Genomic DNA, 23,497 nt, shown 5'->3' with positions numbered 1-23,497 from the left:
AACATGCCTGGTGCCCCATGCCCCTCCCACATTAATGCCCCTGACACACCTATGTCCCTCCCCATTAACGTGCCTAGCACCCAATGCCCCTCCTACATTTACGCCCCCTTTGCATTTGCGTGCAATACGAGTGAGGCACTGTTTATACAACAGGGGCACAAGTCTGTTATGAGCAGAACTTCACATTAGCCCTAATTAGTGCCTAACAGCAATTATTGTTAAATGAGTTATGTTATGTGTGTAACTGGCTCTGTTCTATGACTGTGCACTGGATGGCTCAGTTTGAGATTTCTGGATGAAAAAAGCTGTATTCATGGGTGAAGTATCACAAAGTGCTGGTTGGAGGGGGGCCGTACTGGCTGATTTGCACATGCCTGGGCCTAGGAGGAAGGCCTAATTTGCATATCACCAACAGCCTGCTTGCCAATGTTATTTTGTAGCCCAAATAGCCTAAGGGCCTAAAGAAGTACCAGAACTCATGGTTGCTTAAGGAATGGAGGGTCCGGCCCAAAGGAGAGCCCGAGGAGGGGTTGTTGGACAAAGTCACCCTAAGTGAGAGGGGTCTCAGTATTCATAAGAAAATAAGTGTTGTCATACTGGGGCAAACCAAAGATCCATCAAGGAATCCTGTTTCTAACAGTGGCCAATCAAGGTCACAAGTACCTGGCAAGATCCCAAAACAGTACAATACATTTTATGCTGCAAATCCTAGAAATAAGCAGTGAATTTTCCCCAAGTCCATTTTAATAATGGCTTATGGAATTTTCTTTTAGGAAAATAGCCAAACCTTTTTAAAACCCTGCTAATCTAACTGCTTTTATCACATTCTCTGGCAACGAATTCCAGAGTTTAATTACCAGAAAACAAATATTTCTTCACTCAACATGTAATTAAACTCTGGAATTCATAGCCAGAGAATGAGGTAAAAGCAGTTAGCTTAGCAGGTTTTAAAAAAAGGTGTGGATAATTGTCTAAAAGAACAGTCCATAAGCCATTACTAAGATGCACTTGGAAAACTCCACTGCTTATTTCTAGGATAAGCAAAATAACATAACATTTAATCATCTCTCTGACCTCATGTGCAACTTTCTGTAAATTAGTCACCTTTTCTAAGTCCTCTTACTATCTATCTGTTCCATCTTTGCTTTTACCCTGTCTACATACCCTACATATTGTTGACATTGTAAGTAGTATACTATGCCATACTTTGTATTGTCATTTCAATATTTTTACTGCTGTAATTGTCTATTGCTTACGTTTGTTTGATTGATTCTTACTGTACACCACCTTGAGTGACTTCTTTCAAAAAGGCAGTAAATAAAACCTAATGAATAAAATAAATAAACAAAATCTGTTTTACTGTTCTGGGATCTTGCCAGGTACTTGTGATCTAGATTGGCCACTGTTGGAAACGGGATACTGGGCTTGATGGACCTTTGGTCTGTCATGGAGGAATAGCCTAGTGGTTAGTATAACGGACTTTGATCATGAGGAACTGGGTTCAATTCTCCCTGCAGCTCCTTGTGACTCTGGGCAAGTCACTTAACCCTCCATTGCCCCAGCTACAAATAAGTACCTGTATATACTATGTAAACTGCTTTGAATGTAGTTGCAAAAACCACAGAAAGGTGGTATACCAAGTCCCATCCATTTCCCAGTAAGGCTACTCTTCTGTTCTTATCAAATATTCAGATAGCTTATATCTCAGTAATATCTGCTGTCTACTTTTACTCCTGGTTGAACAAAATGAATGGACGTTCTGCCAAGTACCAACGTTTTACCAGACATCATGACTGAACTGCTGAACATCCTCCCTGTCACATCAGCTCGTAACCTTGGGGTCATCTTGGACTCCTCTCTCTCCTGCTCTGCATATATTCAACAGACTGCTAAAACCTGTCGTTTCTCTATATAATATCACCAAAATTGTTCCTTTCCTTTCTGAGCACATTGCCAGAACTGTTATCTACACTCATCACCTCACGCTTAGACTACTGCAGCTTGCTTCTCACAGGTCTCCCACTAAGCCATCTCTCGCCCCTTCAATCTGTTCACAATTCTGCTGCATGACTTATATTCCACCAGTGTCACTTGCTCATGTTAGCCCTCTCCTTAAGTCACTTCAATGGCTCCCTATCCGTTTCCACATACAGTTCAAACTCCTCTTAATGACTTACAAGTGCCTTCACTCTGCAGCTCCTCAGTACCTCTCCACTCTTATATCTTCCACCAGTCCTCCCCAGGAACTCCGTTCACTGGGTAAATCTCTCTTATCTGCACCCTTCTCCTCCACCGCTAACTCCAGACTCATAAGTATTGCCACACTGGGACAGACCAAAGGTCCATCAAGCCCAGCATCCTGTTTCCAACAGTGGCCAATCCAAGTCACAAATACCTGGCAAGATCCCAAAACAGTACAATACATTTTATGCTGCTTATCCCAGACATTAGCACCTGGAAAGATAAGTTAAGTTATGATCTTATACTCACTATTTGTAAAATGAGTACAGCCTAGTTATATTCTTTCAACATCGTCCAACATATGAATCTATAGTGTACATACAGAGATCTTGAATTAAACACCTCCACAATGAAACAATAAATTGATAAAAAGGATAAAACAGATAAAAAAGATACAATAATTCTGGTTGGTGCAGGGTTAGTCGATGATTATAACTGTCTTTACTAACAAAACTATGAAAGCCACATTGAGCCTGCAAATAGTATCATAGTAACATAGTAGATGACGGCAAAAAAAGACCTGCGCGGTCCATCCAGTCTGCCCAACAAGATAAACTCACATGTGCTACTTTTTGTGTATACCTTACCTTGATTTGTACCTGTCCTTTTCCGAGCACAGACCCCAACCACCGGTTCTGGCACAGACCGTATAAGTCTGCCCAGCACTATCCCCGCCTCCCAACCACCAGCCCCGCCTCCCAACCACCGGTTCTGGCACAGACCGTACAAGTCTGCCCAGCACTATCCCCGCCTCCCACCACCGGTTCTGGCACAGACCGTATAAGTCTGCCCAGCACTATCCCCGCCTCCAAACCACCAGTCCCGCCTCCCACCATCGGCTCTGGCACAGACCGTATAAGTCTGCCCAGCACCATCTCCGTCTCCCGCCACCGGCTTTGCCACCCAATCTCGTCTAAGCTCCTTAGGATCTATTCCTTCTGAGCAGAATTCCTTTATGTTTATCCCACACATGTTTGAATTCCGTTACTGTTTTCGTTTCCACCACCTCCCATGGGAGGGCATTCCAAGCGTTCACCACCCTCTCTGTGAAGAAATACTTCCTGACATCTTTCCTGAGTCTGCCCCCCTTCAATCTCATTTCATGTCCTCTCGTTCTACCATCTTCTCATCTCCGGAAAAGGTTCGTTTGCGGATTAATACCTTTCAAATATTTGAACGTCTGTATCATATCACCCCTGTTCCTCCTTTCCTCCAGGGTATACATGTTCAGGTCGGCAAGTCTCTCTTCATACGTCTTGGAATGCAAATCCCATACCATTCTTGTAGCTTTTCTTTGCACCGCTTCAATTCAATAATGTGGGATACAAATGCAATAAATAAATAAAAAAGATACAATAATTGTGGTTGGTGGAGGGTTAGTCGATGATTATAACTGTCACTAAGTAGGGTCACGCCGTGATTGGTGTCACAAACAACCCCAGTGACTTTATGAGACTTCCCCTTAAAAACATATATATCAACAAGATGTGAGACACGCCCGCTATAATCTCTGCTACCTTTTGTATTGTATATCCCAGAAATAAGCAGTGGATTTTCCCCGTCAATTTAATAATGGTCTATGGACTTTTCCCTTAGGAAGCCGTCCAAACCTTTTTAAAACCCCGCTAAGCTAACCGTCTTTACCACATTCTCTGGCAACGAATTCCAGAGTTTAATTACACGTCGAGTGAAGAAAACTTTTCTCCATTCCTTTTATCTTGCTGCACCATATACCTGGAATAGACTTCCTGAGCCGTAACGTCAAGCCCCATCTCTGGTCGTCATCAAATCTAGGTTAAAGCCCATCTTTTTGATGCTGCTTTTAACTCCTAACCCTTACTCATTTGTTCAGTACCCATGTTTTATCATTCCCACCTTAGTAATTCTCTTATCCCTTATTTGTGCTGTTTGTCTGTCCTGATTAGATTGTAAGCTCTGCCAAGCAGGGACTGTCTCTTCATGTCCAGTGTACAGTGCTGCGTACGTCTAGTAGCGCCATAGAAATGATAAGTACTAGTAGTAGTGAACAGCGACTGGTCAGAATGTGTTTCTTTGTTATACTGGCAACAACTTGATCATTCTGGCTGTTTCTGGGATGAGCAACAGTTAATATTTCATTTTGACAAGGCTTAGTAGAAATGAAAACGGTAACGGAATTCAAACATGCGTGGGATAAACATAAAGGAATCCTGTTCAGAAGGAAGGGATCCTAAGGAGCTTAGCCGAGATTGGGTGGCAGAGCCGGTGGTGGGAGGCGGGGATGGTGCTGGGCAGACTTACACGGTCTGTGCCAGAGCTGGTGGTGGGAGGCGGGGCTGGTGGTTGGGAGGCGGGGATAGTGCTGGGCAGACTTATACGGTCTGTGCCAGAGCCGGTGGTGGGAGGCGGGGCTGGTGGTTGGGAGGCGGGGATAGTGCTGGGCAGACTTATATGGTCTGTGCCCTGAAAAGGACAGGTACAAATCAAGGTAAGGTATACACAAAAAGTAGCACATAAGAATGTATCTTGTTGGGCAGACTGGATGGACCGTGCAGGTCTTTTTCTGCCATCATCTACTATGTTACTATGTCCCAGAAGTATCTTTGCCTGCTGCAGTCTTGCTTGCTTGTTTACTTCAATTTATTCAGTTGATCTGCATTTTTTGTAGTATTCAAGCGAAGACCATGGTGAACAATTTCATTCACTGATGCCTGGGAAAGCATAACTGCTTACCTGTAACAGGGGTTCTCCGTGGACAGCATAGAACTATAGATTCAAATAGAGGTGGCTGTATTTTGCCACTGTATGAATAGCTCCTGGCAGGAAGCACTTTCAATGCATATAGAAACATAGAAACATGACGGCAGATAAGGGCCATCCAGTCTGCCCTTCCTCAGCAACCCGTAACTCCTCCTTGTCCTAAGGGATCCCACGTGCCTGTCCCACGCTTTCTTAAATTCTGACACAGGCCTCGTCTCCATGACTTCCACCGGGAGGCCATTCCATGCTTCCACCACCCTTTCCATGAACGAATACTTTCTTAGATTCCTCTTAACTTCATCATATGCCCCCTTTTTCCTGTACATTAATGCCACTGAGGTATTTAAAAGTCTCTATCATATCCCCTTTCTCCTGCCTCTTTTCCAGCGTATACATGTTGAGATTTATAAGCCTGTCCCTATACATTTTAAGGCAAAGACCTTTTACCAGTTTTGTAGCCGCCCTCTGGACTGACTCCATCCTGTTTATATCTTTCTGGAATTGCACACAGTACTCTAAATGGGGCCTCACCAGAGACTTATACAAGGGCACCATCTCCTCTTTCTTCCTGCTGGTCATCCCTTTCCTCATGTACCCAAACATACTTTGGCTTTGACCATCACCCTCTCTACCTGTTTGGCCACCTTTAGGTCATCAGACACAATCATACCTAGTGCCTCGGCATTTTATGAACAGATGAACAGTAATTTTGTCAATTCACTGTTTGAGCATGAGGCTGTTATTCCTCTCTTAATTGAAGTTGAGAATTTGGGGCCGATTCTTGCCTCTGAGCTCTCCTTATGGATCCATATGAAGGACTTCATTTTCAAACTTTGAGCTATCCTCCAATTGAAATCTGTCTTACTTCTGGATCATTGTGATACTGTTTTGCAATCTTTGGTGCTTATGAATCTAGATTGCTATAACTTGGTATTTTTGGTAGCTCTAGAGTGTTTGATCTCTTCCCGCCATCTGGTTGCTGTTGCCCAGTCTAGTTATCACTCATATTGACAAATGTAATTCTCTCTATGCAGGTCTCCCTCTTTCCTCCCGCAAATGGCTTCAGCTCATTCAATCCACTGCAGTTTATTTACTTTACCGTTCAAGACCCTTTGATCATGTCACATCACTGCTTCATAGAGAACACTGGCTGCCACTCTTTGCCATCTCACTTTCCATCATCTCCAGATTATTTATCACACTTCTTCATACCCTATATGCCTTCTCAACCTCTTTGCTCCTCTACAGCTGGTTCACTTTGGTTACCCCCTCCTTCCGTTGTTCACCACCGCCATTAATTACGCCAGACCACGGCTGTGGAACTCACTCTGTCATCTCAGCTTAGAACCCACCTATGTGACATTTAAGGCAACACAGCCCACCTGTTTGCAATTGCATACCCTTCCAACCAATAACTTGTATTTTCTTTGATTGTTTCTGTTTCTCTCTACTAAGCAGCTTTTTTGGATTTGTTGTAAACCGTAGAAAGACCGCCATGCGGTTTTGAGGTGTATCTAACCATGCTGGCTGATCGTTTTTTTTTTTTAGTGCTGACAGTCACAGCAGGAGGAAGGAGCTGCAGGAGGAGGGCAGGTTTGCGAGGAAGGAGAGCAAGAAGGGGTGATCCTGGAAGGGAGGGAGAGGGGAAGAGAAGGACGGAGGCAAGCTATCCTGCAGTGTTTGGAGGAGCAATGCCCCCCTCAGTCCCCTAAACTATGTCTATGAGTCAGGGGTGTAGCCAGCTCCTATTTTTGGGGAGGCCTGCCAGTCAAAAAAATGTGTTGCCTGAGCTGCTACCCTCCTTCTTGTGTTGCTGCAGTAAGGAGAAAGTCACTGGCATATGCCTCCGGCCGCCAACCCTGGGACCCCTCACAGCAACTCCCTCTTTACTGTTGCAACATGAGGAGAAGGGGATGGCTCAGGCAGTGAATTTCTTTGGCTGGCAGGGCTTTGGCATCCTTGCCAGCCATTGAACAGATGCCGTAGGCTTGGAGGTGGCCTGACCCAACACTGGGGGGGGGGGGGGGGTGGACCCAAGGCCCCCAATAGCTATGCCACTGCCATGAGTTGACCTTGTCGTAATTTAGGTTAAATTTGTGCTATTTTCTTTCAAATGTATTTCCTTGATGCTTAAAGGCTTGTAGTGCTGAGGAGAACCACGGGGAGCATTTCTGGACACAGTATATTTATTTATTTCCATTTATTTGTTATAGTGTCTTTCAATTTGAACCTGTTGGTGTGAGATAGTATACCTACCCTAATCAACAAACATTTGCTCATGCGCTCCATCGTCAATTAGTATACAATTGTGCACTCACTGATCAACACCTGATGAAGGCTTTCTAAAGCCGAAACACGGACCGTGAAGGGTCCAAATAAAGTTTTGATTTGGGCGCATCTTACCCTGGTGTTTGGACTGATCTCTTGAAGTTGGTTTCTTTTCCACTTTCTTTTGTGATACTGCCTTTCAAAGCCATATCAAAGTGTTTACTGTACTTGATTATGACTGAACATAAGACATTGCATTAGGGACAATAAACAGGTTGTAAAAGAAAACATGGAAAAATAAAGTATGGGGATGGTAATTACATAACAATCATTATTCAGTAGACAGTCAATGAGCAGTAAACATCAGACAGCAGAAAAAGAAAAAAAAATATTCCTAATAACGTCTAATTCAGCTAAAGGCTTGTTCAGAAAGCCATGTTTTAAGACCAAACTTATAAAGGGGGGGGGGGGGCTATGCAAATGAATACTGTTTGGCATGAGGAATCTAAACAGAGGTTTCTATGGTGGGTAACCACCAGTAGGTTTTGCCAGGTATTTGTGACCTGGATTGGCCACTGTTGGAAACAGGATACTGGGCTTGATGTACCTTTGGTCTGTCCCAGTATGGCAACACTTATGTACTTGGGATTCTGAATGGAATCTTGCTACTCTCTGGGGTTCTACATGGAATGTTGCTACTCTGGGATTCCAGAATCTTGATATTCTTTGAGGTTTCTGCCAGGTACTTGTGACCTGGATTGGCCACTGTTGGAAACAGGATACTGGGCTTGATGGACCTTCGGTCTGTCCCAGTATGGCAACACTTATGTACTTGGGATTCTGAATGGAATCTTGCTACTCTCTGGGGTTCTACATGGAATGTTGCTACTCTGGGATTCCAGAATCTTGATATTCTTTGAGGTTTCTGCCAGGTACTTGTGACCTGGATTGGCCACTGTTGGAAACAGGATACTGGGCTTGATGGACCTTCGGTCTGTCCCAGTATGGCAACACTTATGTACTTGGGATTCTGAATGGAATCTTGCTACTCTCTGGGGTTCTACATGGAATGTTGCTACTCTGGGATTCCAGAATCTTGATATTCTTTGAGGTTTCTGCCAGGTACTTGTGACCTGGATTGGCCACTGTTGGAAACAGGATACTGGGCTTGATGGACCTTCGGTCTGTCCCAGTATGGCAACACTTATGTACTTGGGATTCTGAATGGAATCTTGCTACTCTCTGGGGTTCTACATGGAATGTTGCTACTCTGGGATTCCAGAATCTTGATATTCTTTGAGGTTTCTGCCAGGTACTTGTGACCTGGATTGGCCACTGTTGGAAACAGGATACTGGGCTTGATGGACCTTCGGTCTGTCCCAGTATGGTAACACTTATGTAGGTTGTAGCAGTGGCGTAGGCAGAAGACAATTTTTGGGTGGGCCAGCGGGTTGGATGGGTGGGCACTGCACCCCCCCCCCCACACACGGTCCAGCACATTTCAAGTTATCGGCGCTGCCTCCACTCACCTTCTCCCACCGTGGCGCTGCCTCCTCTCCTGCACTTCATAGTCTTCGCCTCCCACCCCCGCGGCAGCGCTCTATCGGCGCTGCCTGCCTGACAGCTAACAGATGCGGCGTGATGACGTCCTGCTCCGGGACCTTCCCTCTGCCGCGTGCAATCCGCCCTGCGTAAACAGGAAGTTGAATCAACGCGGCAGAGGGAAGGCCCCGGAGCAGGAGGACGTCGCGCCCCGTCTGTCAGCTGTCAGGCAGGCAGCGCTGATAGCAAATTGAAAGCGCTGCCGCGAGGGTAGGAGACAGAGACCGTGAAGTGCAGGAGAGGAGGCAGCGCTACGGCGGGGGTGGGAGAAGGTGAGGATGGGCCTGAGACAAAACTGGGTGGGCCTGGGCCCACCCAGGCCCACCCGTAGCTACGCCCCTGGGTTGTAGTGGGATGAACGTAAAGCTCTAGAACGCTGATAAGGGAGGGGGGGGGGGGGGGACATGTAGACAGTCCAGAACACCTGTGTAAAATGCTCTCTGAGCTAACATTAAAATTTTAACATTTAATCTAAAGAAACTTGGCAGCCAATGTTGCTCCCTCAGGAGAGGCCTAACATGATCTTGAGTTTTAACATTGTATAATAATGTGATTGATGTATTTTGGATGATCTGTGTCTGAGTTAGCTGGTATTTACGGCAACCCACAAGTGAGGAACTGCCTTAATCAATTCTTCTTATTACTAATAAAAGTAGGAACAGGTTAACTGCCTTCCGATCAAGAAAGCGCTTTAGCGAGCAAATTCTTCTCAGGTAGTAAAAAGAAACTTCTAATTGTATATGTTAATTGAAAGCCGCAGTAGGACAAAAAGGGAAAAAGCCGGTTTTGCAAGGGGTAAGTTATGCATGTTTGAAGGAAAGATACCTTTTTAACACTTTGTAGGCACATGGTATAGCACAATGAAGTCTATCAGGCTGTCACTAGCAGCGCAAAAATAAAGAAACATGTCTCGGGTTTAAAGTCATGACTTAGAGACCGAGTGAGAAAGCATTAGAGTATCTATTGTTTAAGGGAAGTAAGCTGAAATAGAGGGCAACGCACAAAAGTCAAGGCAGTATGAGCATAAATTTTGGGGAGTGGAAGACAACGTCCTAATAAAAGGAGAATGCAGAGTCTTAGACTAAGATGCGGTGTCATAATCTTAAAAGTGAAAGAAAAAGAATACATCCGTACATTGTTACATGCTCAGAAGTGCACGTATACGGACTTGGCAACATGAGGCATGAAAAGAGATAAGTAATTTTACAGCTCATAATTGGAAATAAAATAACGTGAAAAAATTAGACATTTATGAAATGTACACACGGCGTTGGTAGGATGAAGTGCATGGGAGAGCTTTTTTTTTTTTTTCTCTTCTTCCGCCGCTAGCAGGCAGGGAGTTAGTTCAACAAAAAAAATAGCTATATATCAAACATGACTGTTACTAGCAGCGTTCCGGAACAAAAAGAAAAACCCCACGCTATCTGGGGCTTAGAAAGGGAAAAGAATAACTTTATAGGCAATCAAAAATAAATAAGTGATAGCAATATTTTTCTAAGGTGATAAATTACCCCAATTGGTATCGCGCGGGACACATCTTTTATAAGTCTTACACGGACCACGGACATATGGTATAGGAGTCATATATTAACATTGTTCATCCCAAATAACTCCCAACTAAGAAATCTGATTCTTTATTTGCATCACATGATTTTGTATCAGTTCACTGGGGAGGAGGGGAAATGGATCAGAAGAGGATATCCACAATGAATATCAAATAGGTTTGCATGCAAATCTAGCTCATGTGTGCGCATGTTTTGCAGAAGCAAAATGTCATGTTTACCCATTCGGCAGGCTCCAGTAACAGGGTCACACCTGTCATCGTGGCAGTCACAAAATTGTTCACAGTTGACCCCAAACTGTCCAGCAGGGCAGGTGGCATTGCAGCTAGGGAGAAAAGAGCATAAAAGGTTTTCAGTCTACGGTGTTCAGGGCTAACTTATCTGCAGAGAAACATTTTCAATTAGACAAAGTACCACAGCCAAGCAGATGGCCTATAGCAGCACTCATAGTGAAAACAGCAGTTGCAGTGCTGGGCTCAAGCCTTGACTCCTAGCAAAGGACGACAGTCTGATTTCAGAATTTCATTCCCAGTGGAGGGAGAGACAAAACGAGAAGAAGAAAATGTGCTAGAAAAGATGACAGAAAAGCAGAGGGGAATTCATAGTAATGTTACACATTAATAGAGAAGACAGTAACTTTCAAAACCATTGTCATGGATTAATGCACAGAAATGACTTTCTGGAAAGTGCCCACCTTGCAAGCGAGTAAAAGCGCAGACACAGCCCTTAGCATTTATGTGACATGTGATGTGAGAATGCAAGGTGCTTAGCACCTAACTGCATGGGAATGTTCACAGGGGGAGATGCATGGGCGGGTCCCACACTTACACACGCATTTACGCCCTTAAATGCACCATTTACAATACATTAAAATACTCTCATATTCCACAAACACCCTGAGGTTCTATAAGGATTCCAATTAAGAGAACCAGGCATTCCTGAAGAAAAAATAATTATTAATAGCAATGAGATACAATTCCTCTTAACAACTGTGCTCTAACACCTTTCTAAACAGCAGATAGTTTTACATCATTCTAACGTGTGGAGATAGTGATTTCGAACCCATCACTGCTTGATGTGAGGAGACTCATAACATACACACTTCAGGTCTGGAAGATGGAGCAACAGGGTTTTCCGCATATGTGACAGCACCTAAATGCCGACTTATGATGTATTCTGTAATGGAATCTGGGCTCCCAGATGTCATTATAGAATTCACATTCAGAGCTCACAATTTGGGTGAGTGTTAAATGATTTTCCCCATAGTGCAACACCACATACACTTTTAGAGGAGACATTCATGACCTCGAAACAATGCACATACAAAGGACACAGGGGTTTCAAGTTGAAAAAAAGTATTTGCACCAAAAGGAAGAATAAGTATGGGTGGGTAATGCTCAAAGTAAAGGCAGATCCATATTTACACTTTGATAACTAATGCAAAAGTCCCTGGGTCCTTTGTAGATATACAGAGAATAAAAAGAGAACAAGGAAAATTTCCAGAGACCTGTCCCAGGTATTTAAGCCGTTACTCAGGAGACTCTTCTGCCCTCAGTGACTCAATTGGGCTCATTTTCAAAAGAGAAGGATGTCCATCTTTCGACATAAATCGGAAGATGGACATCCTTCTCCCAGGGACGTCTAAATCGGTATAATCAAAGCTCGATTTAGGACGTCTTCAACTACACTCCGTCGCAAGGACAGCCAAAGTTCAAGGGGTGCGTGTCAGAGGCGTAGCGAAGGCGGGACTTGGGCGTGCCTAACACTTGGACGTCTTTGACCCATAATTGAAAAAAAACAAGGACGTCCCTGATGGACGTTTTCACCCACACCTGTTTTATCTTACGACTAAGGCACAAAAAGGTGCCTGAAATGACCAGATGACCACCGGAGGGAATCGGGAATGACCTCCCCTTACTGGTCACCAACCCCCTCCCACCCTCAAAAAACATTTTTCAAAATATTTTGTGCCAGCCTCAGATGTCATACTCAGGTCCATGACAGCACATGCAGGTCCCTGGAGCAGTTTTAGTGGGTGCAGTGCACTTCAGACAGGCGGACCCAGCCCCATCCCCCCCACCTTACGTTTGTGGAGGAAACAGCGAGCCCTCCAAAACCCAGCACAAACTACTATATACTATAATGCCTCTGTATCGCTTCATGGTGTGACTGCACCTTGAGTATTGCGTCCAATTCTGGTCATCGTATAGCGGAATTAGAAAGTGTTCAAAGAAGAGCGACCAAAATGATAAAAAGACTGGATTTCCTCGTAAGGAAAGGCTAAAGAGGTTAGGACTCTTCAGTTTGGAAAAGAGACAGCTGAGGGGAAATATGATTGAGGTCTACAAAATTCTGAGTGATGTAAAATGAGTAGAGGTAAATCAATTTTTTACTTGTTCCAAAAGTACAAAGACTAGGGGACACTCAAGGAAGTTACATGGAAATACTTTTAAAACAAATAGGAGGAAATATTTTTCACTCAACGAATAGTTAAGCTCTGGAACTCTTTGCCGGAGGATGTGGTAACAGCGGTTAGCATATCTGGGTTTAAACAAGCTTTAGACAGGTTCCTGGAGGAAAAGTCCATAGTCTGCTATTGAGATAGAAATGGGGAGGCAGCTGCTTGCCCTTGGTTGGTAGCATGGAATGTTGCTAACAATTGGGTTTTTGCCATGTACTTGTGACCTGGCTTGGCCACTGTTTGTAAACGGGATGCTGGGCTAGATGGACCATTGGTCTGACCCAGTATGGCTACTCTTGTGTTCTTATGTAAAAATCCTGGGTATCACAGTAGACCAAAATATATCCTGGGAAGTGCAGGTGAACGGATAGTGAAAAATATTTCTACCTAACGCATAATCTTTGACAACTAAGAAGGTACTTCACAAAAGATCACTTTAGACTCATGGTTCAAGCTCTGTTTCTAACCAAGCTGGACTACTCCAATATCATTTACATAGGCTGCCCCAGAAATCTATTACGCAAACTACAGACAATTCAAAACACAGCCATAAGGATCATCGCTGGCTTAAAAACATTTGACAGGGTTACTCCTCTCTAAGTCCAGTTCCACTGGCTGCCTATAGAAGCCAGAATTGTTTTTAAACTTTGCTGCTTCATTTCCAAAATTATTCAGGGCTGTGCCCCGCCTTATATGTTTCCTCTAATCACAATACTAAAATTGGGCACAGCACAAGAAGCTTCCTTAAACTATTTTTCCCATCCTACAAGGGATTTCACCTCAACGATCTTTCGACAACCTATTCCCATACCAGACTGCTAAGATCGAACACCCTACCAGCCTCACTGCTCAACAATAACTTCTACACCCGATTGCGCTAGGCTGTAAAAACCACACTATTCAAGGAACGTGAACTTTCATAATCTCCTTTCAATTTCTGCTCACTTACCACTAGGATCAGCGCATTATGGGGGTGTTTTACAAAGGTGTGTTAGCGTTTTTACAGTGCTAAACACTAGACACACCCATAGGAATATACGGGCATCTCTAGCGTTTAGTGCGCCTTAGTAAAAGGGGCCCTATGTTAGACTAAGAATCTAAGGGGCTCATTTTCAAAACACTTAGACTTATAAAACCTTTATACTTTAAAGTAAACTACCTGAATCTTACCAGGGCAAGAAAGAATTACATATCTTTAGCTTTTCATCTTTCAACCACCCATGTCCAGCATCTCCCCTCTCTTTTCCCTTCCCCTGTATCCATGTCTGCATCTCCTTTCTTCCCTTTCTCTCCATCCATGGACAGAATCTCCTGTCTCTTTTTCATCCCATCCATCCATGTCCAGCATCTTCCCCTTCTATTCCCCTGTCCAGCAGGTCCCCCTTTAACCTTGTACCCCTTGACCAGCAACTCCCCTCTCTTTTCTTCCTTACCTCCCTCCAGCATCTCCCCCTGATCCCCCCTGTGGAGCCTCTTCCCCCTTCTCATCCCTTCCATGCCCCCTAGTCCAGCATCTTCCCTTTTCCTCTCTTCCACCCCCCACCCATGTCCAATATCTCCCCAAGCTTCTCTTCCACTCCCAGGTCCAGCATCTTCCCTGTGCTTCCATTCCACCCTCCATGTCCATGCTCCCTACCCATACAGCCTCTATTTCCTTCTCCTTTCAAATCTAGCATCTCCCCCTTGTCCAGCATCTTCACTTCACTTCTCTTCCCTTCCACTCTTCCACAATTTCAACATCTTATCTGAATTTCACTTCTATCCCTCCATATCCAACATTGTCCCTGGGCTTCCCTTCCACCCCATGTCCAACATTCCTGCTGTGCTTCCCTTTTCATCCTCCATATCCAGCATCTTCCCTGAGTTTCCCTTCTACCCCCATGTTCAACATCTCCCCTGAGCTTCCTTTCCATCCCCCGCCATGTCCAGCATATTCCTGAGCTTCCTTTCCACCTTCCATATCCAGCATATCACTCGCTCCCTCGCCACAAAGTCTCTTCCCTTCCCCTTTCAAATCCAACATATCCCCATCTTTCCTCTTTCATCCCCCTTGCCCAGTATCTCTCCTGAGCTTTCCTTCGACCCTCCATATCCACAATTCTCCCTTATGTTTCCTTTTGAGTGGAGGAGTAGCCTAGTGGTTAGTGCAGTGGACTTTGATCCTGGGGAACTGAGTTCAATTCCCACTGCAGCTCATGACTCTGGGCAAGTCACTTAACCCTCCATTGCCTGAATATATGTAAACCACTTTGAATGTAGTTGCAAAAACCTCAGAAAGGCGGTATATCAAGTCCCATTTCCCTTTCCCTTTCCATCCCCCATGTCCAGCATTGATCCTGAACTTCCCTTCCACCCGCTCCATTTCCAGCATATTCTGCTCTCCTCACTTCCAACCTCTATGCCCAACCATATCCTCAGAAATTCTTTCCATCCCCCCAAATCCAGCAACTCCCATGAGCTTCCTTTCATCCTCTCCTCATATTCAACAACTTCCCTGACATCCATTTCATGCACCGTCACAGAGGTAAAAGAGAAAGTTAAGCATGGGGTCTTAGAACCCAAGTGTACACGCTCAGCCTGGTCCCACCCTCACCGATGCAGATTACCGGTACTGGAGCGAGTGGGAACAGCAGATGCAAAGTATGCATGCTTGAGTTGCATGGTCCTATTTTCTTTTATTTCTGACTTTTGAGTCCTACTCAAGCTTCCAGAAAGCAAAACGAGGCAGTTGCCACAGAGATGTTTTGAGGGTACTTCCTGCCACCCTCAAAAATTTGTCACCTGAGGCAACTGCCTCTCTCTGCCTAATCACAGGCATGTAAATATACTTTCGATTTTTCAATACATGTGTGTGCGCATATGGGTTTTTTTTGGTTCTTTTTTACTTGTGGAAGGCTCATTCCACCCACCCACTGAATAACAAAAACTTGTTGTTTTTGACTTTACCCCTGATTACATAATAACAGTCATGCTAGATCAGACCTGTCCATCAAGCACAGCATCCTGTCTGACAGTGGCAAATCCTGGTTACTAGGAAGTACCTTACCAATCCCCTAAAATAGATCCATTTCTTGCATTTCTCTCCCAGCAGTGAGCAAAACCATTCTGAGATCTACTTGGATAATAATTTCTTTATGGGCTTCTCCTACAGCCATTTGTCTAAACCCCTTTGAAACTCATCTTTGCTAGATGCCTTGACCACTTCCTTTAGAAATGAATTCCGCAGTTGTTTTTTTTTTTGTTACATTTGTACCCCGTGCTTTCCCACTCATGGCAGGCTCAATGCGGCTTACATGGGGCAATGGAGGGTTAAGTGACTTGCCCAGAGTCACAAGGAGCTGCCTGTGCCTGAAGTGGGAATCGAACTCAGTTCCTCAGGACCAAAGTCCACCACCCTAACCACTAGGCCACTCCTCCAGTTTGATTGACTGTTGAGGTAACACTTTCTCCAATTTGTTTTAATTAGGTTCAGGGAATTTCTCCCTATCATGGTTCAGTTTGAAGGGACAAATAACTACTACTACTACTTAACATTTCTAAAGCACTACTAGGGTTACGCAGCGCTGTACAATTTAACATAGAGGGACGGTCCCTGCTCAAGGAGCTTACAATCTAAGAGACAAGTGAACGGACAGTCCGATAGGGACGGTCAAATTGGGGCAGTCTGGATTTAGTGAATGGTAAGAGTTAGGTGCCGAATGCAGCATTGAAGAGGTGGGTTTTAAGCAAAGACTTGAAGATGGGCAGGGAGGGGGCTTGGCGTAAGGGCTCAGGAAGGTTGTTCCAAGCATAGGGTGAGGCGAGGCAGAATGGGTGGAGCCTGGAGTTGGCGGTGTTGGAGAAGGGTACAGAGAGGAGGGATTTGTCCTGTGAACGGAGGTTACGGGCGGGAACATAAGGGGAGATGAGGGTAGAGAGGTAGTGAGGGGCAGCAGACTGAATGCATTTGTAGGTAAGAAGGAGAAGCTTGAATTGAATGCGGTTGAAATTCCATGTATAAAAGGGAAAAAAATGGTGATAGGAGTGTACTACCATCCACCTCGCCAGGATGAGCAGGTAGACACAGAAATGATAAAAGAAATCAGAGACGCGAACAAAATGGGCAATGTGATAATAATGGGTGACTTCAATTATCCAAATATAGACTGGGTAAATGTAACATCGGGACACGCTACAGAGATACAATTCCTTGATGAAATCAAGGACAGCTTTATGGAGCAACTGGTGCAGGAGCCGACGAGAGAAGGAAAAATTCTAGACTTGGTCCTTAGTGGAGCGCATGATCTGGTGAGGAACGTTATGGTACTGGGGCCGCTTGATAACAGTGACCATAATATGATCAGTTTTGACATCAACCTTGAAGTAACTGTACACAGAAAGTCAAATATGTTAGCGTTTAACTTTAAAAAAGGAGACTATGATAAAATGAGAAGAACGGTAAAAAAAAAACTTAGGGGGGCAACTGAGAGAGTAAAAACTGTACAACAGGCGTGGACGCTGTTCAAAAATACCATCCTGGAGGCCCAGGCCATACATATTCCGCGAATTAGAAAAGAAAGACGGAAGTCCAAAAGACACCCGGCCTGGTTGAAAAGTGAGGTGAAGGAAGCTATTAGGGCTAAAAGAAACGCCTTCAGAAAATGGAAGAAGGAACCGTCTGAAAATAACAAGAAACAGCATAAGGAGTGTCAAAGCAAATGCAAGGCGCAGATTAAGAAGGCCAAGAGGGAGTATGAAAAAAAGATAGCATTAGAGGCAAAAAAACATAGTAAAAAATTTTTTCGGTATATTAAAAGCAGGAAGCCGGCAAAAGAATCGGTGGGCCGCTGGATGACCGAGGGGTAAAAGGGGCGATCAAGGAAGACAAAGACGTAGCGGAGAGACTGAATGAATTCTTTGCTTCGGTCTTCACCGAGGAAGATTTGGGTGGGATACCGGTGTCGGAAATGGTATTTCAAGCGGACGAGTCGGAGAAACTTACTGACTTCACGGTAAACCTGGAGGACGTAATGGGGCAGTTCGGCAAACTGAAGAGTAGCAAATCTCCTGGACCGGATGGTATTCATCCTAGAGTACTGATAGAACTGAAAAACGAGCTTGCGGAGCTACTGCTAGTGATATGCAACTTATCCTTAAAATCGAGCGTGGTACCGGAAGATTGGAGGGTGGCCAATGTAACGCCCATTTTTAAAAAAGGCTCCAGGGGAGATCCGGGAAATTATAGACCGGTGAGTCTGACGTCGGTGCCGGGGAAAATGGTAGAGGCTATTATCAAAAACAAAATTACAGAGCACATCCGAGGACATGGATTACTGAGACCGAGTCAGCATGGCTTTTGTGTGGGGAAATCTTGCCTGACCAATTTACTTCAATTCTTTGAAGGAGTGAACAAACATGTGGACAAAGGGGAGTCGGTTGATATTGTGTATCTGGATTTTCAAAAGGCGTTTGACAAGGTACCTCATGAAAGGCTACAGAGGAAATTGGAGGGTCATGGGATAGGAGGAAATGCCCTATTGTGGATTAAAAACTGGTTGAAGGATAGGAAACAGAGAGTGGGGTTAAATGGGCAGTATTCACAATGGAGAAGGGTAGTTAGTGGGGTTCCTCAGGGGTCCATGCTAGGACCGCTGCTTTTTAATATATTTATAAATGATTTAGAGATGGGAGTAACTAGCGAGGTAATTAAATTTGCTGATGACACAAAGTTATTCAAAGTCGTTAAATCGTGACAGGATTGTGAAAAATTACAAGAGGACCTTACGAGACTGGGAGACTGGGCGGCTAAATGGCAGATGATGTTTAATGTGAGCAAGTGCAAGGTGATGCATGTGGGAAAAAAGAACCCGAATTATAGCTACGTCATGCAAGGTTCCACGTTAGGAGTTACGGACCAAGAAAGGGATCTGGGTGTCGTCGTCGATAACACACTGAAACCTTCTGCTCAGTGTGCTGCTGCGGCTAAGAAAGCAAATAGAATGTTGGGTATTATCAGGAAAGGTATGGAAAACAGGTGTGAGGATGTTATAATGCCGTTGTATCGCTCCATGGTGCGACTGCACTTGAGTATTGTGTTCAATTCTGGTCGCCGCATCTCAAGAAAGATATAGTAGAATTGGAAAAGGTGCAGCGAAGGGCGACTAAAATGATAGCGGGGATGGGACGACTTCCCTATGAAGAAAGACTAAGGAGGCTATGGCTATACAGCTTGGAGAAGAGACGGCTGAGGGGAGACATGATAGAGGTATATAAAATAATGAGTGGAGTGGAACAGGTGGATGTGAAGCGTCTGTTCACGCTTTCCAAAAATACTAGGACTAGGGGGCATGCGATGAAACTACAGTGTAGTAAATTTAAAACAAATCGGAGAAAATTTTTCTTCACCCAACGTGTAATTAAACTCTGGAATTCGTTGCCGGAGAAAGTGGTGAAGGCGGTTAGCTTAGCAGAGTTTAAAAAGGGGTTGGACGGTTTCCTAAAGGACAAGTCCATAAACCGCTACTAAACGGACTTGGAAAACTCCAAAATTCCAGGAATAACATGTATAGAATGTTTGTACGTTTGGGAAGCTTGCCAGGTGCCCTTGGCCTGGATTGGCCGCTGTCGTGGACAGGATGCTGGGCTCGATGGACCCTTGGTCTTTTCCCAGTATGGCATTACTTATGTACTTATGTACTTTACCGGTTCCACCTTGATCATGATTTTGTCACCTTTTGTCAGGCATCTCCAAGCCGAAGAGCCCTAATCTTTCAACCTTCCTTCATAAGAGTCCTTGCACCGCCTTAAGTTTTTGGCAGTCTGTACATTTCTCAGTTTGCTGCACATCGCCTCTTTCCCAATCATGTAGTGCTTCCCTGGGTTTCTGTGCCTCACATGCATGACTTCTTTGTGCAATTGTTTCTAACTCTTGCTTTATCTTATAAACTTCGTTCTGTATTTCCCAGACTCTGTTCGACAGAATTTGTATGCGATCAAAGCGTTACTACAGTACAGTATGTGTTGTCTTGGAAAATGTCAGGCTCCTTCAAGGAGGAAAAATAAACAGCAGCTTTGAGAGCTGTCCTGTGGTTTTTCTGTTTTGTCAATCTGATATTTTCTTTCTAAAGGGTTGGAGAAACTCTTTCTGATCTAAATGGAGGGAGCAGTGGCAGTCAGAGGCCCTTTCACACCCTGCATAAGTTCTGGGAGTTATTTCAAACTGAGGGTTAACAAACTCCAGGCTCCTTCCTGGCGATTGTGGCAACAGAAAGAGGCTCTATCTGAACTAGACAGCAGGCCACAAAAGTAAGTATTTGAATGTGGAAACTATGCTCCCAACACAAGCCGGAAAATGTACAAACCGATGTTGTGGCCTTGGAACCATTATTATGTACCATTCCATTTCATTTCATAGAGCAGGGCTTTTTTTTTTATTGTTGGAAAATATTCCCTTTTTGGAGAGGAAAGTTCAGAAAAGCTATTCATTCACTGCTAACCTACTGCTTTACCACAAAACACACTGAGTAAAAAGACGACAGCAAAACCCTGTCCGCAATGCACACGTTCCCATGCAATGTATTGTTTTCTTTTGTTTTTTTCTTACAGTGTTTTCTGAGAAACACATTCTGTGCTTTTCTTATGTCTACTAAAGTTGCCCCTTCTCCAGCGTATCCTGCTGGAAATCATCTGGTGGAAGCCAAAGTCATAAACTGCTCTTGGCTTAGCACAATGCTTTTTTTTTTTTTGGCATTAACCCTGATTTTCTGTGTGGTAAAGTTACTTCCAAGGCAAGAAGGGGTTTAAGCACGTCGAAAGAGTCTGTGCTAAGAGGAAAAGAGGTTAACCTCAATACATTTCGAGAGGCGTTTTTGATGTGAAGTCTAAATCCAATTTTTGGTCATTTGGAAAAAATGTCCAAAAATCAAGACCTGAACATAAACATTTTCAAACCAGAAAAATGTTCAACTTTTTGTTTTGAAAATGGCCATTTACTAGATGTTTATGTGCTCAGTGCGTCTATCTTCTAGGACCATTAAAAAAAAAAAACAACTTCCAAGGGAAAACCACACAAAAACAAGCTACTGAGATGTATGGAGGCCAGTATTCTTAGCAGACTGGCCACACAGACATCCAAGCAGAGCAATAGGACACCCGAGGGGGCACTGCAGTGGACTTCTGAGGCTGTCAGAGACTGCTATGTACTGTTTCTTTCATATCTTTGTGGGGGTAGGAGGGGGTCAGTGAACACTGGGGGAGTAAGGAGGGGGGGGCTATGCTTTAATCCCCTCTGTGGTCATCTGGTCATTTAGGGCACCTTTATGTGGGGACTGAAAGAGGTGTAGACCAAAATTTTAACTTGTAGCCCTGGACATTTTTGTTTTGTTCTGTAATGCAAAAAAAAAAAAAAAAAGTCCAACTTTTACAAATGCCCAAACCCTGCCCCCAACATGACCCCTTGTGATTTGCATGAAAAACATCTCAATCCAAGTTTTGAAAATCATGATTGGACGTTTTTCAGAGAAAAGGAGGAGTGGCCTAGTGGTTAGGGTGGTGGACTCTGTTGAAGTCTGCGAGAGTCTGCGTGCACGGACTGTTGAGGATTCAAGGCGGGCAAGATTAACCCGAGTCCCTGATGAAAATATTGAAACCCGCGGCGTCGGGCGTAATTTAGGGGAAGCCAAAGTGGACTTCAACAGAGAGACATGCAGTAATGTTTAAGATAAGTTTTCTCTATTTTTTCTTTTGAATTTTTATATTTTGAGCACGTGTACTTTTGGGCACCAGTGGAATGTGTTTGCAACAGCATTTATTTATGGTTTAATAAAAGGGATGGCTCGATGAAGAGAGACCTAGCCACTAGGCAAAAAACTAATGTTATTGCTGTTAAGTGGTATCGTCCGAGGGCTCCCAATAAATACATAAAATATGTGAAACTTGCATATATATATACATATATTACCAGTGGTATTTATTCAATTGCTGTTTGCATACGCTTAGTTCTTGTCTTTGGATTAGTGAAGAGCTAGTGGAACAGCAACATTCCATGTAGAATCTCAAATAGTACCAACAGTGGAGGAGTGGCCTAGTGGTTAGGGTGGTGGACTTTGGTCCTGGGGAACTGAGTTCGATTCCCACTTCAGGCACAGGCAGCTCCTTGTGACTCTGGGCAAGTCACTTAATCCTCCATTGCCCCATGTAAGCCGCATTGAGCCTGCCATGAGTGGGAAAGCGCAGGGTACAAATGTAATAAAAAAAAAAGCCACTTTATGCCATTCTTCGGACATTTTTCTCTTTTGATAATGAGACCCTGTGCATGTTAATGAATGCAAATGGGTTCCATAAGGATTTACTTCCAATGCAGCAGTAGCACAAATTTTTACTGTTATTTTAGTGCTGAAGCTTTATTGTACCCCTGAAATTTTAATTTACTTCACCATGAAAAAGGTGAATTTCCGTGACCTCATGCACGTGCAGATCCCAAGGCCCTTCTTGTGATCTGGGACATCGTGCACATGTACATCCCAGGCCCATCTTGTAATCTGGGACCTCATGTAGGTGCAAATCCCAGGCCCGTCTTGTAATCCAGGACCTCATTTAGGTGCAGATCCCAAGCCCGTCTTGTCATCCGGGATGTCATGTAGGTGCAGATCCCAGGCCCGTCTTGTCATCCAGGAACTCATGTAGGTGCAGATCCCAGGCCTGTCTTGTCATCCGGGAACTCATGTAGGTGCAGATCCCAGGCCCGTCTTGTAATCCAGGACCTCATGTAGGTGCAGATCCCAAGCCCGTCTTGTCATCCGGGATGTCATGTAGGTGCAGATCCCAGGCCCGTCTTGTCATCCGGGAACTCGTGCACATGCAGATCCCAGGCCTGTCTTGTGATCTGGGATCTCATGCATGTGCATATTCTTAGGACATTTTGCAAAACAACTGCCAATATATTGCATTGATATGATGTCTGTCCCTTTTCAGAGAGCCATCAAGCATGTCCTTGTCTCCTTATTTCCTCCTAGTATGAACAGCCCAGAAATCCATAAAGCACAGCTCCAATCATCTTCCTCTTTATCCCTTCCAATCTTCAATTCCTTTGAAGTCTCATCCCGTGAAACAGATTTGAATACATCTTATTTCTAAGTTTTATTTTTTCCCAAACTCAAATTTAAAAAGAAAGATCAGGTAAAAGTCAACTGCAAATATAAATTACTTAGAAGAAACCTAATTTCAAGCTCTGCGCAATTGTGCAGAGCAGAACCTATAACTAAAGAAAAGGAAGCCAGCGTAGAACAGACCTTCCCTTCTCACTGTTCAATGGGGCAATTTTAAAAGTCCAAACAAGCTTTTTTAAAATACAAATTGAAGGGAAAAGCACCCACAGAGAATTGCATCTCCTTTTTCTGTGGGTGCTACTTCCGTGTTAGTGACCTAAACATTCACGACAAAGTGAACAAAATTCCATATGTTGTGGGATTCTACATTAATTGATTTGATTTGCTTACTTTATTATTTTTTTTTTGTCTATTAGATTGTAAGCTCTTTGAGCAGGGACTGTCTTTCTTCTATGTTTATGCAGCGCTGCGTACGCCTTGTAACGCTATAGAAATGCTAAATAGTAGTAGTAGTAGGAACAGCACAAACTTTTACCTAC

General features: G+C 44.0%; 1 protein-coding gene across 1 annotated transcript in view; it reads right to left on the bottom strand.

Moving 5' to 3' along the window:
- SCARF2 (scavenger receptor class F member 2) overlaps nt 1-23,497 on the bottom strand; it is a 168,268-nt gene that overhangs the window by 42,060 nt on the left and 102,711 nt on the right. The window contains exon 7 of the mRNA XM_030218832.1: nt 10,634-10,737. Within this exon, the coding sequence (XP_030074692.1) occupies nt 10,634-10,737 (104 nt within the window). The remainder of the gene's footprint in view (nt 1-10,633; nt 10,738-23,497) is intronic.

Source organism: Microcaecilia unicolor, chromosome 11, assembly GCF_901765095.1.
Source record: "Microcaecilia unicolor chromosome 11, aMicUni1.1, whole genome shotgun sequence".
NCBI lineage: Eukaryota > Metazoa > Chordata > Amphibia > Gymnophiona > Siphonopidae > Microcaecilia > Microcaecilia unicolor.
Note: the sequence above shows the minus strand (reverse complement) of the source record. Positions and strands in the feature narration are given on the sequence as shown.